Consider the following 16221-nt stretch of genomic DNA (forward strand, 5'->3'; position numbering starts at 1 on the left):
GTAGGGAGAAGGAGAAAGCAAGTACACTTCAAAAAAAACACGAAGGTAACTATGTTCTAAATTAATAGAGACAATAACTTTCTGTGGAGATAGATCACATAAGAGAAAAGAGGCATGAGGTTGATAAGATTAACAACACTATTTTTAAAGGTGGTCATGGCGAGGCAATGAGTCAACCGCCCCCACAATGCACCTAGGAAGCCTGCTAATGGCAAGCAGGCCGCCATTTGTCGTTTCGTGGCTCGCCTTGTGCTTTTGGAGGCAAGAAAGAGGTTCCTCAGCTTCTTCTTTTTCACTTTTACTTTTCTTCTTTTTCTCCTTTTCTTCTTCACTTCTACTTCACTTTTTTAAAGCATTGTAGGTTTCCAATGTAGAGATGAGTCTCTTTCTACCTTGGAACTCATTTTTCCCTCTCTCTTTCTGCACGGGGCATGCCGGTCGATACCATGCCGACGTTGTACCAGCACGTGGCACGAGGATAAGCAGCTTCGCTGCTTGCTCTCACAGTAGACCAGTTGTCGCCGCTCCTCGAGTTTTTATTTCATCTGATCCGACCCGACCTGCCACTCCTTCCTCCTCAGTCTGGAGCATCTTGTTGCGTGCGATTGGCGACTCAGGGGCGATGAGACAGTGACGAGCAATGACAATGAGGTGGGCGAGGAGCGGCGATGGCTAGTCTACGACGAGCGGCGAAGGGTGAAGCTGAGTAATCTCCCTCATCTTTTTCTCTCCCTCTCTTACAGCACAACAAGCAAGTACTGTGGTACGAGGCCGTGCTATGCCAATCGGTGGTCAGCATGGCGCGTGCCTATGGCACAGCCATCCATGCTCTCAATCACAATCAAACCTAGAAACTAAGGTTTGAAAAATCAAGATCGGCCTTCCCAAAAAACTATATGTATTGACTGGATCGATCGTATTGATCGCTGGGATCGGATTGGATTTTTTAATTATGTAAAATTTTAAATATTATTTAAAAAAATAGGAAAACTTCTAAAAATTTAGAAAATAAAAATAAAAATAAGAAAATAAATAAATAAAAACTATGGTGCAATGAAATTTGAAAAGAAGAGATTAGGAAAAGAGTGAGCGGAAGAAAACCAAACAAAAGAAAAAAAAACCATGGTGTAGTGAAGAAGAAGAAAAATACGATGATGATGAAACGAGAAGAAAAAGGGAGAGAGTGGAAAAACTGAAAAAAAAAAAAAAAACTAAGAGAGAAATAAAGAATAAATTAAAAAATTATATACCGGAGTTCGCCAGAGTTAGATTTCTCTATAAGAAAAAATAGTTATATGGTAAGGAGAGAAAAAGAGAAAGAAAGAGTGAAAGAGAGAAAGAGTGAGAGTTATACGAAAGAGTGAAAGAGAGAAAAAAAAAAGAGTTTGGATTAGGCCTAGATTGGAATCGGGTTCGACATTTGTGATATTAAGAGTGGACTACAGGAGTGAAACTCTCATAGATTCGAGGAATGTCATATTTATGACGAATGCAATAAACCCAAATATATCTGAAAAAACCATCAATAAAACTCACATAATATAGATACCCACACTTTAAATGTAACGGTGTAAGTCCCCAAATGTCAAAATGAACAAGATCAAATGAGGAACTACTTTTATTATTATTGGAAGAAAAGGGAAGAGCCATATGTTTAGCCAACTTGAAGTCCACACAGTTAAAGGAGTCTCTACAGAACAAAAAATACTTTTAAGGCAATACTCAGATATATGACTTAACCAACAATACCATAAATCACCAGAGGAAAGGGTAGCACCAACAAAATGAGATATTGGAGGGGTAGATAGATGCAAAAACGAGAGATAATATAAGCCACCAACCCTACGGCCAATGCCAATCACCTTACCTGTTTGCGGATCCTGTACGATACAAGCAGCAGTAAATACAACATGATAGCCAATCACAAATACTGTTGATAAAAAGAAGGTTCCTACTGAGGTCTAAACATGTAAAACATATGGCAATGTAAGACGATAAAAGGACACAGAAGTGGTGGCGATAGATCTAGACTGAAGAGGTCCATTTGTAGTCTAAAGAGGTAGTTGGTGAGGCGTAGGGAGCAACCAATAAGAATAGACAAGTCTAGTGTCATATGTTGGGTGGCATCGGAGTCTACAATCCAAGTATCATGAGTAATACTAAGGATGGCTAACCACCGTTGCTACAGAAAACGACTGAGAAGTTGACTCTGTTGAGCAAAAGTTTGTTTGATCTAATAATGCAATAATCATGGTAGAACGGATATAACAATAACACTACCAAGTACTTAATAGCAGCAAGAAAAAGAAAACAAGACAGACCTTGGCAATGATGTGCAATAATAGCCAAGGAAGACAACGAGGGTTGTAGATGACGATAAGGAGTGTCAACAATGATGCAGCAATTAGACAACATAATAAAAAACCCAGTGCTTCGGACTTGGTTATGAACTAAATTTCATTGAACACCTTGAGGGTCATAATTTCAATGAACAATTGAAGTTGCAATGACAGTGATAAAGGTACATTCATCAATTTAGGGCAGTAATTACAATGAACATTTTAAAAGAGGAAATGAGAGTGATAAGGTCCATCTAGCAATTTCGTCAAACAGAGCATAGAGAATAGAAAGAACTCAAGTGCAAGTAGGGGTGTCAAAATAAACGAGCGGCTCAGGCTCGGCTCGGTTGAAGCTCAAGCTCGACTTGATTTGGCTTGAGACGAGCCGAGCCTGAGCCTTAGTTTAAGACTCGATTTGTATTTCGAGACGATCCTGAGTTGGAGTCGGCTCACTCAGCGAGGCTCGATCGGCTCATTTAATTATAATATTTATTAATATTATATATATATATAAATATATATATTATATATATATATATATATTTATATTTATAACCATTAGATCTTTGATCCAATGGCTACTATTATCCCATCTCTATCTAATCCAAACCCTAAATCTAATAAAAAGCTGCCAACAAACCCAACACTTTTCCTCCTCATTTTCTATTGATCCTCCACCTCCTCAACCTGGCGGCGGTAGGGCCTCGAGGGCAATGGAGCAGTGAAATCGTGAGTTGGAGCTGATGGCTTTTGCCAATCTACACACAGTTTCCATGCTGAATTCCTCCTCCCTCAAGGAATCGCGGCCTATTGCTGCCAGGGCGCTATCCATCCTCCAAATGTAGCGGGAGCTTGAGGATGTGTCCACAGCGGAGGGCCACGGCGCCTGTTTCCATGATTCAAGTCGTGCAAAGAGACAGGAGCTTCATGGTGGCTCCATAGCCCCGAGCAAGAGCGACTACAATGGGTTTAGCCAGTGGGATCACAAAGCGAGACAGGACGATGAGGAGGATCGAGGCTTTAACCGGGAGTAGTCTCTAGATATTGGCAATAGTGAAAGGGAAAGGAAGAGGGAGAGACAGCAGATCGTTCGTAGGTGGATGAGACATCTAAAATCCACTGATGGCCGACGGCCTCCTCCTTTGCTGTCTCTACCATCTCCTCCTCTTACGGCCTCCTCGTCCTCGTCCTCCTCCTCTGGCCTCAGCAAGCCACTGCCTCCTTCTCCTCTAACCAAGCTCGAGCTGGGTTTGGGCTCAGGTTGGGCTCGGTCTAGCTCGGCTCGAGTTGAGCCGAGCTAAGCCTAAACATCTTTAGAAGGCTCAAAATTAATTTCTAGTCTGAGCTAGAGCCGGCTCGCTTAGGCTCAGCTCGTTTACACCCCTAAGTGCAAGATCCACATGCACCTTCTCGATTTGATAGACTTTGGGTGAGAGATGAGAATTTTAGGCCTTCTGGGGAGTATGGAGGAAGATACATCAATAGGGAGAGCCTTGAATCCTTCCAGTGATCACATTACTGGGATTCTTCCAGTGGATTTTTGAAGCATCATCAAAAGCACTATTCTCCAAATGTCCTGAAGTCAGTCGTAGTCCAAATCTCACTAGCATCTTAGACCACTTTGATGGAGTAGGAGGAGAATGGAACTTGCCGACGGCCCTACAACCGCAGCAATAATTTATCCCACTGACTTTGGCTTCCTTTCCTATGGCGAGGGAGGAGTCATTGGTCGAATGTGGAGAAGCCAATCTTGAGCTCAGCATAAAGAAAAGTTAAGAAAGGAATTGGAGATGAGAAGAGAAGTATGAGATAGGTTTCCTTCTTCCAAATACAAGGCCATGGGGCAACTTGTCGCTCTCGAGAAGATGTGACTCAAGATGGATGGGGGGGATCCCGCCAACTGATACCATGTAATGAAAGGGAACCATGGTTCTCTTTCTCATTATGAAAATATATAGATATACATTATACATGTGATACGATATACCTAAGGTATAACATAAGATTATATGTACATCAACAATAACATAATCAGCTTTAGTGTATGACTTATCCTCGGGAGTCAGTCAGACTAGAGATGCATTAGTTTCTTACATCAATGAAGCACGTTAGATGGGTCATAATGTAGTGGGCATAATAAATGGATGGACCATGCACATACTAAATTCGATGTAAAATAACCTTCAGGCTAAGAAGCATGGATATAGATACAATATTATACGAATACGCTAATACGACAAATCTTGAAAAATATAGAGACAATACACGCTTAGTATACGTAGCTCATATATGTATATATTTATGTCTCTCTCTCTCTCTCTCTCTCTCTCTCTCTCTCTCTCTCTCTCTCTCTCTATATATATATATATATATATATATATATATATATAAATTAGTGAACATTAGTACTTGAAACTTCCTAATTGAGGAATTACATATAATTGTTATATATGATAGTTTTATATAAGGAGACCTCCAAGCCTAATACATGTAACTATATTGGCTATCTATATGTGAAGTACTTTAAGTTGGTATGTGCAATTAAAATTGCAAAATTTAACTTTATTCTCAAAGGATAACAAAAAAAAACTTTTAAGTTGTTCCATATAACTGTGTAGCTCAAGGTTCAAAAAATTAGGATCAGAAACGGGGGCGGTCTTTTGAAAAAATAATACATATCAGCCGTATCGGTCGCTTAGATCAGATCGGACTTTTTTTAGTTACGTAAATTCTAAATATTATTTTAAAATACAAAAAATTCTAAAAATTAATAAAAAAACTACAAAAATAAGAAAATAAAAAAAAAACTATCCAGCAGTGAAAATTGAAAAGAATAGATTAGAGAGAGAGCTAGTAGAAGAAAAAAAACAAAACAAAATAAAACTATAGTGCAGTGAAGAAGAAGAAAAAAAGAGAAGAAAAGGAGAGAGAATAGAAGAATAAAAACTAAGAGAGAAATAAATACATAAAAATTAAAAAATTATATAACAATGACTATATGATAAGGAGAGAAAAAGAGAAGAGAAAGAAAGTGAGAGTGAGAAGAAAGAGTTCAAATCGAGCCTCGATCGAGATCGACTGACCCTGCAAACCATGGTGTAGCTTGCATTTTTCGATATATAAAAGTGGAATTAAGCAAATGTAGAAAGTGGAATACCAAAAAGCATCTTCTTCCATATAGAATTGTAGCAATCATTAGAAACACCATATTTATTGCAATGTTTAAGCATAACAAAATTTTACTATAAGCAAAACTATACATGAAGTTATCCAGATAAATAGTACACGATTTTCAGTAGAGGATGCATTAAAACTCATATTGATTAATTTTTAAATTCTGCCACCTGCTGTTCAAGTTCATAAATATATATATATATATATATATAGAACAGAAAAACAAAATAAATTACTTGAAGGAAAAAAAAAACAGATAATGTCAATCAAGTCAGTATATTGATTAGTTTGTTTATCAAAAGAGTAAGACTTGCCACAAAGAGAAGCAACAGCTAACTGGCATTTGAGGAGGTTTCTGACATCCGTGGATTGTGGAAGTTTAAATGCTTTATAACCCATAAGATGAGGGAACTTCTGAGTCACCTGAAGAATGACAAAAACACATAAGAGATAGAGTGAAATCTACAGGTAGACATTAAGTTTTACTGAAGTACCATGCTTAAAGTATCTGAATTTTGAATTTTGAAAGCTGCACACTGGAAATTATTAATCACAGACAGTAAGGTCTACTAGGGTATCAATAGCTTACATTCACAGGAAGTCCACAATGTTCCGCTTCAAGCTGAATTTTCAAATCATAACCTGCCATGGAGAGAGAAGTTTGGTTCAAAAGCAATAGTATTTCTTTAATATATAAACATACACGCATGACACAAGTACATTTCTGCATGTGAATAAAACTGTACACACTCAGTTAAACATGTTTGCACACTTCAAGGTTATCTTTTTTTTTATTTTACTTTTAATGTAGTAGCTATACAAATATGCCCGCACAGAGATCAACTATATGGATTAAGAATGACTTTAATGTGTTAAAACATAAATTTGTCTGCCAATCTTCACAGTTGAACTCTCATTGATTTTGAGAAGTGACAACACAAATTTCACATATTAAATATACAACATGCACGACCCAATTGTGTTTTATTTGCCTGTTGTTATTTCTCTTTCTTCTTTTAAGGTGGGTGGCAGGAGTTGGGTGGTATAAGCAGGAGGAGTTGGCGACTATCCTTTTGGAGGATTAAGATATTAAGGCTTTAGTCCTCCTAATTCACCATGGATTATAGTTAGTTAGGAGATCTACACTATAATAACTAGGGAGAAAAAGTACCGTGAGGAGCACACTATTACGGACTTAACTATTTTGATCGATTTGCTAGTCCTCATGATGCTCCACCTTCTTCACAAGATGAGGTAAGTCTCGACTTAAATGTAGTGGAGAAGCAAAAAAAGAGAAAGAAACTTTAATAAGTTAAAGAAGACAACCTTTCTTTGTGGCTCTAATCGGCCGTCGGTGCTGGGTTCTCCACCTCGTGAGGACGACGAAGAGAGAGAGAGCCGAAAGGTTGAGAATGGTCGTGAACCGACGCCGGCGGGGGTCACCGACGGTCACTCTCTCCCTCGATTCTTCTCCTTCTCGCGTCGGTCGCAAGAAAGAAGAAAGGGGTTGGTTGGGACCCGAGCCCAACCCTTTTTCTTTTGAGTTCGGGTACGAGTTCGGGTTTGGATTTCGAATCCACAGACCCAACCCGAACTAGTTATATTGGATGGGCTGCGGGTTGTCCCATAGCCCAATCCATTATTTTGGCTGGGTCTTAGCCTAGCCCGATTAGTTTTATTTTTTTTGGAATGGGCTGGGCTAGGCCAATCCAATGGGTAATTTAACCCATTTTAGTTCTTTTTAGTTTTTTTAAATTTTAGAAATATTGATATTATTCAAATTAAAAAATTTATTATTATTTATTATTAAAGGTGGTGATTTTTAATACGTGAGCTAGAGATTTGAGATTTCGGTTATCTTGCCTAGACTTAGGTGAGTGAGTTCACTCACATATTTATTTTTATTATATTTCGTACCTTTGTCAGACCATGTAAATTTTCTGTGTGCAAAATTAGTTATTTCATCCTTACCTGCAAAAATTTAATTGTTATATTTTCTGTGTGTATTTAATCATTATATTCAATGCATCCTATACTTTGTGCAAATATTAAATTTAGTGAAAAAAAATAAGATTAGTATTGGTACAACTTAGAGAACAGTCCCGGTATAAATCGCTTGCGATTTTCCGTGGTGACTTAAGTCTATCTAGAAGTCCAGTGAAAAGTCTTAAACCAGATCACTACGGTGACTTTCTTAGGTGACTCTGGAGGGATTAGGAAACAGTCCTAGGATGAATGAAAAATTTCCTAGGTGATTTTAGCTTCTCTCAACAATTAAAAGAAAAGACAGAGTATGTTAATCACATGGTGATACCATCTGATGACCCTAACCGGATCAGCTATGAAGAAAAGTCTCGAGCGTCATCTCGAGGTGATTCCTAGTTGATGTGGATCCATAGGGTTTAGACCCATTGAGACATATGACAGTATAAATATTGAAAAGATGTTAATATGTTGAAACCATGCAAGGTTACAAGTTGTGACTCTTTATTGTTATCATTGTCATTATTTAAAGAGCATGCATATTGCAAATTATTATGTATATTATTGATTATTAGTTCTAAATTTTATTTTATTCAACATTAATAAAATCTAGAATTTATTTAGTTTTCGAGTGGATTCCACTCACTGAGCTATAGTTATTGGCTCATGGAATTCTTTCTCTCTTTCACTCTTTTCGTCTTATGTTTTAGTTTAATCGTTAATTTAATTTCGTTTAGAGACACAATAATAATGACATTGTTTATTTTTATTGCAATTAGTTTAAATTTAATAAAACAGATCTTCTTCGTTTATTTATTCTTGTCATTATACAATTAGAAAGTATTAGTAAGGCTTCATATATCTCAAACGTATTGAGATGCATAGTCAATCATGATTTCGATTTTGGGTCGTGACACACTCTTCATGTACAACACAAATTTTCATCTCATAGATTGTCACTCTTCTCGAGTGATGGTATTAGATTATTAATAACAAAAAAATTCCATGTTCATTCCTGTAAGACATTTTCTTAGATACATTGCATCAAGCAGGAATAGAGATCAGTACATGCCATCTTTCTCATAAAACTCATGCTAAAATAGCAACTTGTGAGCTCACATTATCGTATAAAAGTAAAAGCATGTACTAGACAAAATGCAAGTAAGTTGCAAGCTCTCAATTATGCCTAGGCATACTTAAAGTGTTGAGCAATCAATACAACCTACAAGGTGAGGCAACAGGTCAATGAGTAACACATTATGCTCATTAGTCACCGCAAATTCGCAATGCAAATATGGTGATCTATACTATTACAATGGATCGTAGATGAGAAGCTTTATAAGATAAAAGTTAAAGCCACTATGTCAAGTAAATAACTACAGTCATTTGTGAATTGTGATTCATACAGCACAATAGCATTAGATGTCAATGTTATTGGTGAGTCGATCTAAACTCAATGGTCTCATGGCATTACCTTTAGACATAATGGCACAGATGATAAGGAGTCGTTAAATGATTCTCTTAGGAAAACATAATAAAATAAACGAACGACAATCTAAGAAATTGACGTCTAAACAAAATTAACCTCAAAATCTCTCCAAATTAAGGGGCCTCATCTCAAATCTCATATAATATGGGGAAAAATAACTTTACTGAATAAGAATAGCATAATCATCCAACACAGAACCATAATACATATAGATAGGCTCTCTCCAATGTGCTAAGATTTAGAGATAAACCAAACTGGTATCTAAAACAAACTCTTCAAAATAAATTAACTCGAACATAAACTACAATAGGCATTCAAATGGACTCAACCAATAACTACAAAAAACCGATAAGTGTTTGAATGAATTTTTGAGAATGTAGATGTTCTCAGCTCGTTCGAAACACATGTGAGTGGAATTTTGTACATTCGAATGGAAGGCTGTTGTATCACATGGAAATAGTTAAGACAAATATATGGGATATCTTGTGGTGTATAAAGTTATCTTCCACGTATGAAAAATATGGTAACAAAGGGGATTTGTAACCCAAGAATACTACTTCTCTATAGTGCTAAGTAACATTGATTCCTAAAGTAATTCAAGGGTCTATTAGAACTTAATGTCAGTGTTCTACTAAACTATGAGAATGGTTAGTTGTAAGCCTTAAGGTAAATCCAGAGAAAATAGTTGTCATGCATGGAACAATGAATGGTCCAAGTAGCGGGAAGAAAAATGCAAACAAACTTAGTGAAGAGTGGTAAGCCAAAGGACATAAGCACACACAAAAACATTAATTTTCTTGTAAACTACATATTAGGTTATTATTGATAAAAGCAGTGTTATGTCTAATATGATTAACGAACTGCCTAATGTATGAATTGATAAAATGGGGATCAAAGTCCAAGCTAGTCAACCCAAGGTTTCTGCAGATCTCCAACCCAATCTTCAATAAATTGCAAAGAGTTTCTTTCTCATAATAAGATACACTTAACATAAATAATATATTCACTTTCAAACCTTAAAGTAATCTTTATCTTTTTTTTCTGGCAATTACTAATTTTAAAATAAAAAATGAATCTATTAATTGGAACTGTATTATATGGATCCCATTTGTTTGGTATTCTCACTTGATGAGGATTGTCACAAATGAAAATGAGAGATCGCCGTCTACTTCACTGCACAAGTTGCTTAAACAGAATCTTAGATGAACAAAAGGAAAGAATGTTATCAAAAAATTTCCCCTATGTGAATCAATATGTTCAGTAGCAACTAGCATTTTAAATGTTTATGAGTAAAGAAACAGAGGCTACGCAAGCAGATTACCAACCTTCAATGCCCTTGTCCGACAGGAATAGATTAGCTTTCCTGCTCGCGTAGAGGTAGACTAAATTATCATCATCAGCAACATTCCAAGCAATGAGAGATCTAACAACCCAGTGAGCCCTTGCGTGTGATAAGAATTCCTGAGTATATTATGCATGAATAGTGAGTTCATCACCACAAAATATAGCAGTTGAAACATGACATTTTAAGCAATATCAGCTATGCCAGTGTGGAAACAACCCCATTATTTAGTGTGTTAGTTGTAAAATAAATGGAAGGACAATGCACTCCAACAGAGTAACAAATAGAACTAAAAGCAAAAGGCACTCGTTATCACCGCGAAGCACTCTAGTTTGTTTTGCGATCAAGATGTACCTCGACAAAGACATTTAAGATCTTAGTCGAATTCTGGACAATTTCTTATTCATTTTATTGATTCCTGTGATATCTAACTCAGGTGGGACACAAATTTGCTAAGCCACAAGAGATTCAGGGAGAATATAGATAACCTGAGAGAGAGAAGACTCCTCCATGGATGCGGGAACGGGGAGCAGCAGGAGATGGTCCGGCGACGGCTCCGGCGAGAGAAGCGAGCCGTGGAGATAGATGAGAGGAGAGGAGAAGAGGATCGCCGGATTGAAACAAGGAGGGTTTGCGTCGGAGAAGGGAGGCGGAGAGGGAAGGAAGGAGGCGGGAATGGAGGAAGAGGAAAGCGAGACACGGACAGGGGCGAGGACAAGGGGAGAGGCATGGTTCGGGAGGGGGGGGGGGGTGACAGACGGTTCTGGAAGTTCTGTCAGTAACTGACGAGGGGGCACGCTTTAGGACGTATATCGCCCGATAGCGCTCATATTCAATGATTTTTAGGTCCTTTAAAAAATAAATAAATAAATAAATAAAAGGCCCATGGGTTCATGGGCTTAGCTCGGCTTGGCTTATTTAATTTTTCAATTTTCCCGTCAAAAATTCTCTTGGGCTTAGCTTGGCTCATTTAATATTTAAGACTAGGTCCGTCAAAAAAAGTCCGTGGGCTCCCAAGACTTGTGGACTCAAATCGAGTCTAAAGGTTATCTTATGCTGTAAACGAGCTAATTTTTTAGGCTCGAATGTATAATTTAGTCCATTAGGATCGATACTATAGCACTGTAGCAGTATATTACGGAAGTTGTGACTATCTTTCATTAATTGCTTGTTCACCGTTCTATCGATTTGGAATAAGCACGAAGGTAGATCTACCCGTGGTTTCGATTAAAAAAGTTAAGATGCACACTTACCCATTCAAACTAGATGTTAAAATGTGGACTTTATCCTTTATGATGGATAAGTAAAGAGTAGCTTCAAGTGATGGAACTCGCATGAGGCTATGGTGAGCTCATGGGAGTGGAGCCAGTGGATAGTAACTAGTAAGTGAAGAGTAGAGTTGAATTTTATGGATTGTAGTAGTTGTGAGGTCACTGTCTTTAAAGGAGATTTGGGTCACCTTTCTCTTCTCCATTCTTTTGCTACATCAGACTTCACTCTAACTGCACAACCACATCATTACCTGCCACTGCTCTCTACTAACCTCCTTTTTATTTTTTTTTGCCACTCACACTAGTAGTTCACACTCTTTGCTCTCCTCATTAGATAGCAGCATGCTTATCTTCTTAGAAGTGTGCCTTCTAGAATAGTAAACAACATTGCTTGCTAAATGGATAACCAAGTTTATGTACTAATATGTGCCCAATGTCAATGAGGCAACCAAACATATCCAAATAAAAGGAGTGGACAAGTAATGTTAGTCTCTCATATGTATCTCATTGAAAATGTTTTAGGAATTGTTTAGTGAGATCATCTCATGAGGATTTATCATCCAAATAGTAGTTTTAATTCTCACTTGACTTAATAATTAGGAGACGAGGTAAACATAAATTTATAGGGAAAATTATAGTTTCACTTCCTATAGTTTGGCCTAATTTTACTTTATGCCTTTGTACTTCTAACTTCAACACTTATTTCAGACCAAGTTAAAACTACTACTGCTAGAATCTTTGTAGTTCATTAGCGCCAATATTTCTTGTTATAAGCAAGTAAGCAAGTTGCTAAATGACTAAATTATTTTTAAATCAGGCTATATATAGAGAGAGAGAGAGAGAGAGAGAGGTAATTAAGTTTTTTGACGTCCTTAATGATTGTTAAATTAGTATGAATAACAGAGAGTTAAGTACTTAAGCTTAAAATATATGAGCATATATAAGTCAAAATCGAGACAAACCACATGAGGGAAAACAAACTATAAATCTATAATAACCTAACGCGTTGCATTTTGCCATTCTAAAACTAAAATTAAAACAAACAGTCATATTTTCCCCCCTCTTTTTCCAAGCTATATAAATAGAGTTTAACACAATTCATAATATACACAATGTACAACCAACCAAATCAGACAGCCACTGTAACATTTTGGCCCAGCACATAGAAAAGCTTAATTTCCACTCTTGGTGAGCGTTGTAATAGAACTTCTAACTATTGTGCTCTCTCTTTTGTTGACATTCGATCGCAGGGACTTACCTTAATTGAGTGTTTTAGTACACAAAGTTAATGTCGTTATCCATCAACTTTTCTTCATCTAGAGTGGAGGAGTTCTTCTTCTTCTTCTTCTTCTTCTTTTTTCCTCCACATAAAGTCTTTCTGCAGAAGTTTTCTTTTGCTTTCGTCTGGTGAGTAGTATATGAATGCGCACATCATCTACTTATCAATCGGAAAAAAAAAATATTTTTCTTAATGCTGAAGTAGTCCTCTAGTCGTGGACTGAGTTAATGATAGTAAATTAATGGTAGAAGGATTGTGACGAGGGAATGAGATAAGAGTGGAATTACTCTCTCATTTTTTTAAATTCATTTCAACCAATTGGGAGTTAGTGACTGCCCATTAACAAAGACAGGCACTTAAAATAAGATACATATGAGTTGGCATAGTGACTCCCCCCCAACTCTCACTGCAAGCAACTTGTTGGTGAGTTATAACCAAGGATGGGGAAAAAGAAAGCTAGAAATGACCAAATTTCTTCTAGTGGTTACCAAGGGCTTCACATCTCCTCCCCTTCATTGCCTACTTGTTAATAATCTTATCAGTCCTTCTTAATATTATTGATGAATAAAATGTGGTACAAGGAAAAATATAATGTATAAAAAGAGATAGATATTATTATGAGCAAAGGTGTATGCATACGAGATAATCGATTACAAACTTACTATATAAAACATCATATTTGTCAGTAGCATTTAGAAAGATGTGGTATTTAGATAATTACCATAACATTTATTTTTATTAGTTTAAGAGTCAGTAGGCTATAGATTGGACAGATATGTGCTAGCTCATGATATCGGTGCAATTCATTCTTACAAAATAATTTCTTTCTATATCTACATGGAGATTTGAGATACAACTTATTTACTTAAAACCAGAGTTTCACATAACCCTCTTGGCCGCAACCACCCTACAAAGAAGGAACTATTATAAGAGACTTAATCTCACCTCATCAAAGAGTCAGCGTCCTATAGCTCATCAAGGCCAAATTAGACCCAACACTCACAGAGACCTGCTAACCCAACAAGGCAACCAACAAATCACCAAAATCAAACCAGGCTAGCCAGCATACCAACATCCAAGGCACCCACAACTAGTCCACAACAAGGTGGCGAGGTAATCAACCACCGACAGCCCTGGCAACAGCCGTGGCAAGATGAGGTCCTAAGAGGGGCAAAGCAGGATAGGAGGATGACGACAGATGGGGGATATTGAGGATGGTCGCTGTCTAGACTCCAATATAATGGAGGATCCAACATATGGAGGAGGCAGCGAGAGGTCGAGAAGCTAGCATGGCATAGGGCAGAGATAGCGAGAGGCTGGAGAAGCGATAGCTGAAAAGGAAGAAGTAGAGGCTGAGACACTGTCTAAAAAGGTAACCAGAATAAGGACTGCCAAGATGAAGGCTACACCACTAAGAAGGGTTCTGACAAGGGTGGGGTTGGAAGTGGATGGAGGGCGGAGCGAAATACCGATGAAGAAAAGAAGGGGAGAGGGCGTAATGGGAAGCCTATGTGGGAGAGGGGGCGTAGTGGGAGACCGACGGGATGGGGGCGGAGAAGGGCAACGACGTTGGAAAGGAGGAAGGTGTAGGATACCACCCATTCCGGCCAACCCCAAGCCCGACGAGGAGAGAAGGGAGCGCCGGCGAGGAAGACCCTCACGCGAGGGGAAAAGTCGCCAAACCCTAGTAGAGCACTAGGGCCGATGCTAGGGAAAAAAGGGAGACTATCGCCACCTCAATTTACTATTTCAACATTTGTCATTGTGATTAACTTTTAACGAAATATTCCTAACAAATTATAATTAAAATTAATTCAGAAATTTTTAGCTACGAAGTTTTAAAGAAAAGTAATAAATCTCAAATTTTAAAATAAATTATCTCTTTATTTTTAGAGGAAATAATGAGAAAAAAATTAATTAAATATAAAATAGTCAACGTGTCCGTTAATAGTAGTGTAAAAAAGATGGTAGATATTAGATAGTTGAAGAGTCAAGTGGTATAAAATAAATAAATAAGCTATAGTATGAAGGGTCAAAGTGTAATTAATCCTAAATTGTTGTAGGGTCATTATCATGAAAACATAGTTCCTAATATAATTGAAGAATTTGAATAGGTGGCATTGGAAGCCAAGGAATTTAAGAAGAGAGAGTGGCACATTTCACTCACAAACATGGATGCATTCCTCTACCATCACCACCTACTAGTGGCATCAAACTGCTTAACCTTTCGTGCGTCACACAACTAACAAAATAAAATCATTAATAAGCCAAGAATATGCCATCCCTACTTCCACTCTCCTCCTCCTCCTCCTCCTCTGTCATTGACTTGCTTAGGCCAAGCTATCCCTTATTACATTCATCCCCCCCAATCATAGTTTGAGAGAATCTTGCTAGAATAGAAGCCATGAATCCAATGCCTATAATATACTATTTTACTATTTAGTGGTCACCATATTAAGCCAATCCAATTAATGAAGAACAGCAGAAAAACTAGTAAGGTTTTAGTCTTGAATCCTAGTGATTAAGTGATATATCTCAAGACGCGTACTCTGTATATTCCAATTAAACTATATTTTCTTGAATGAACGGTTTGATTATATAAGTAGTAATATCAAGAAAGTCGTACAGGAAGCGGTTGATATAAGATAATGAGTTCACAACCTATTGCCTCTACGTTTTGGGTTTGAATGGTCCATAAATATCCGACTCTAGTTAAGAGTTGTCCAACTTAAACTTCATTATTTTTTAAATTAAAAATTTAACGGTTCCTGAGGCTAGTTCTTTCTTATAATTAAGTTGAACAATATATATATATATATATATATATATAGAGAGAGAGAGAGAGAGAGAGAGAGAGAGAGAGAGAGAGAGAGAGAGAGAGAGAGAGAGAGAACGGTGAAAATTGTGGCAGTTGCTTACAGCATCACCACTACTAGTAGACGTCCCACCATCTTTTGGTCCTACGCAGTTCTGGAAAGTTGAGGTGTAGCCTGTTGTTTTGTATTTAGATCCAAGCAAGCCACTGATCAAGCATCAAAACAAAAATACTCCTACTACCAAATACCCAACTCATTAAAACAAAATATAAACTAAAAGGCAAACGGCAAATCTTCTACCAATACTGTATAGAAATATCTCAGGTATCAAATCCGGTAGATACTTTTCTGGACTATTTTGAGTTAATAGGGTCTCTTCTCTTCTAAGGGAAGGTTTGCTTCAATCTCTCACTCTCGCCTCCAATCCACCGTTTTAGTTAGCTTATTATCACTACATGCCTTTAACGTGCTCCTCCTCATTTCCCTCTTGCTAGTTTAATTTGGGTCAAGCCAACTCCATCCAATTTT

At 37.4% G+C, this 16221-nt stretch overlaps 1 protein-coding gene across 1 annotated transcript in view; it reads right to left on the reverse strand.

The window, feature by feature from the left end:
- The window catches only part of LOC140783614 (pullulanase 1, chloroplastic), a 74171-nt gene extending 63070 nt beyond the window's left edge, over window positions 1-11101 (reverse strand). Inside the window, exons 1-4 of the mRNA XM_073130555.1 lie at window positions 10816-11101; window positions 10311-10446; window positions 6103-6155; window positions 5828-5936 (exon numbers count right to left, since the gene is read on the reverse strand). Coding sequence (XP_072986656.1) covers window positions 5828-5936; window positions 6103-6155; window positions 10311-10446; window positions 10816-10839 — 322 coding nt within the window. The 5' untranslated portion in view covers window positions 10840-11101. The remainder of the gene's footprint in view (window positions 1-5827; window positions 5937-6102; window positions 6156-10310; window positions 10447-10815) is intronic.
- Between the last annotated feature and the right edge of the window lie 5120 nt (window positions 11102-16221).

Source organism: Typha latifolia, chromosome 3 (assembly GCF_019914945.1).
Source record: "Typha latifolia isolate L0001 chromosome 3, TyphaL0001v2, whole genome shotgun sequence".
Lineage (NCBI taxonomy): Eukaryota > Viridiplantae > Streptophyta > Magnoliopsida > Poales > Typhaceae > Typha > Typha latifolia.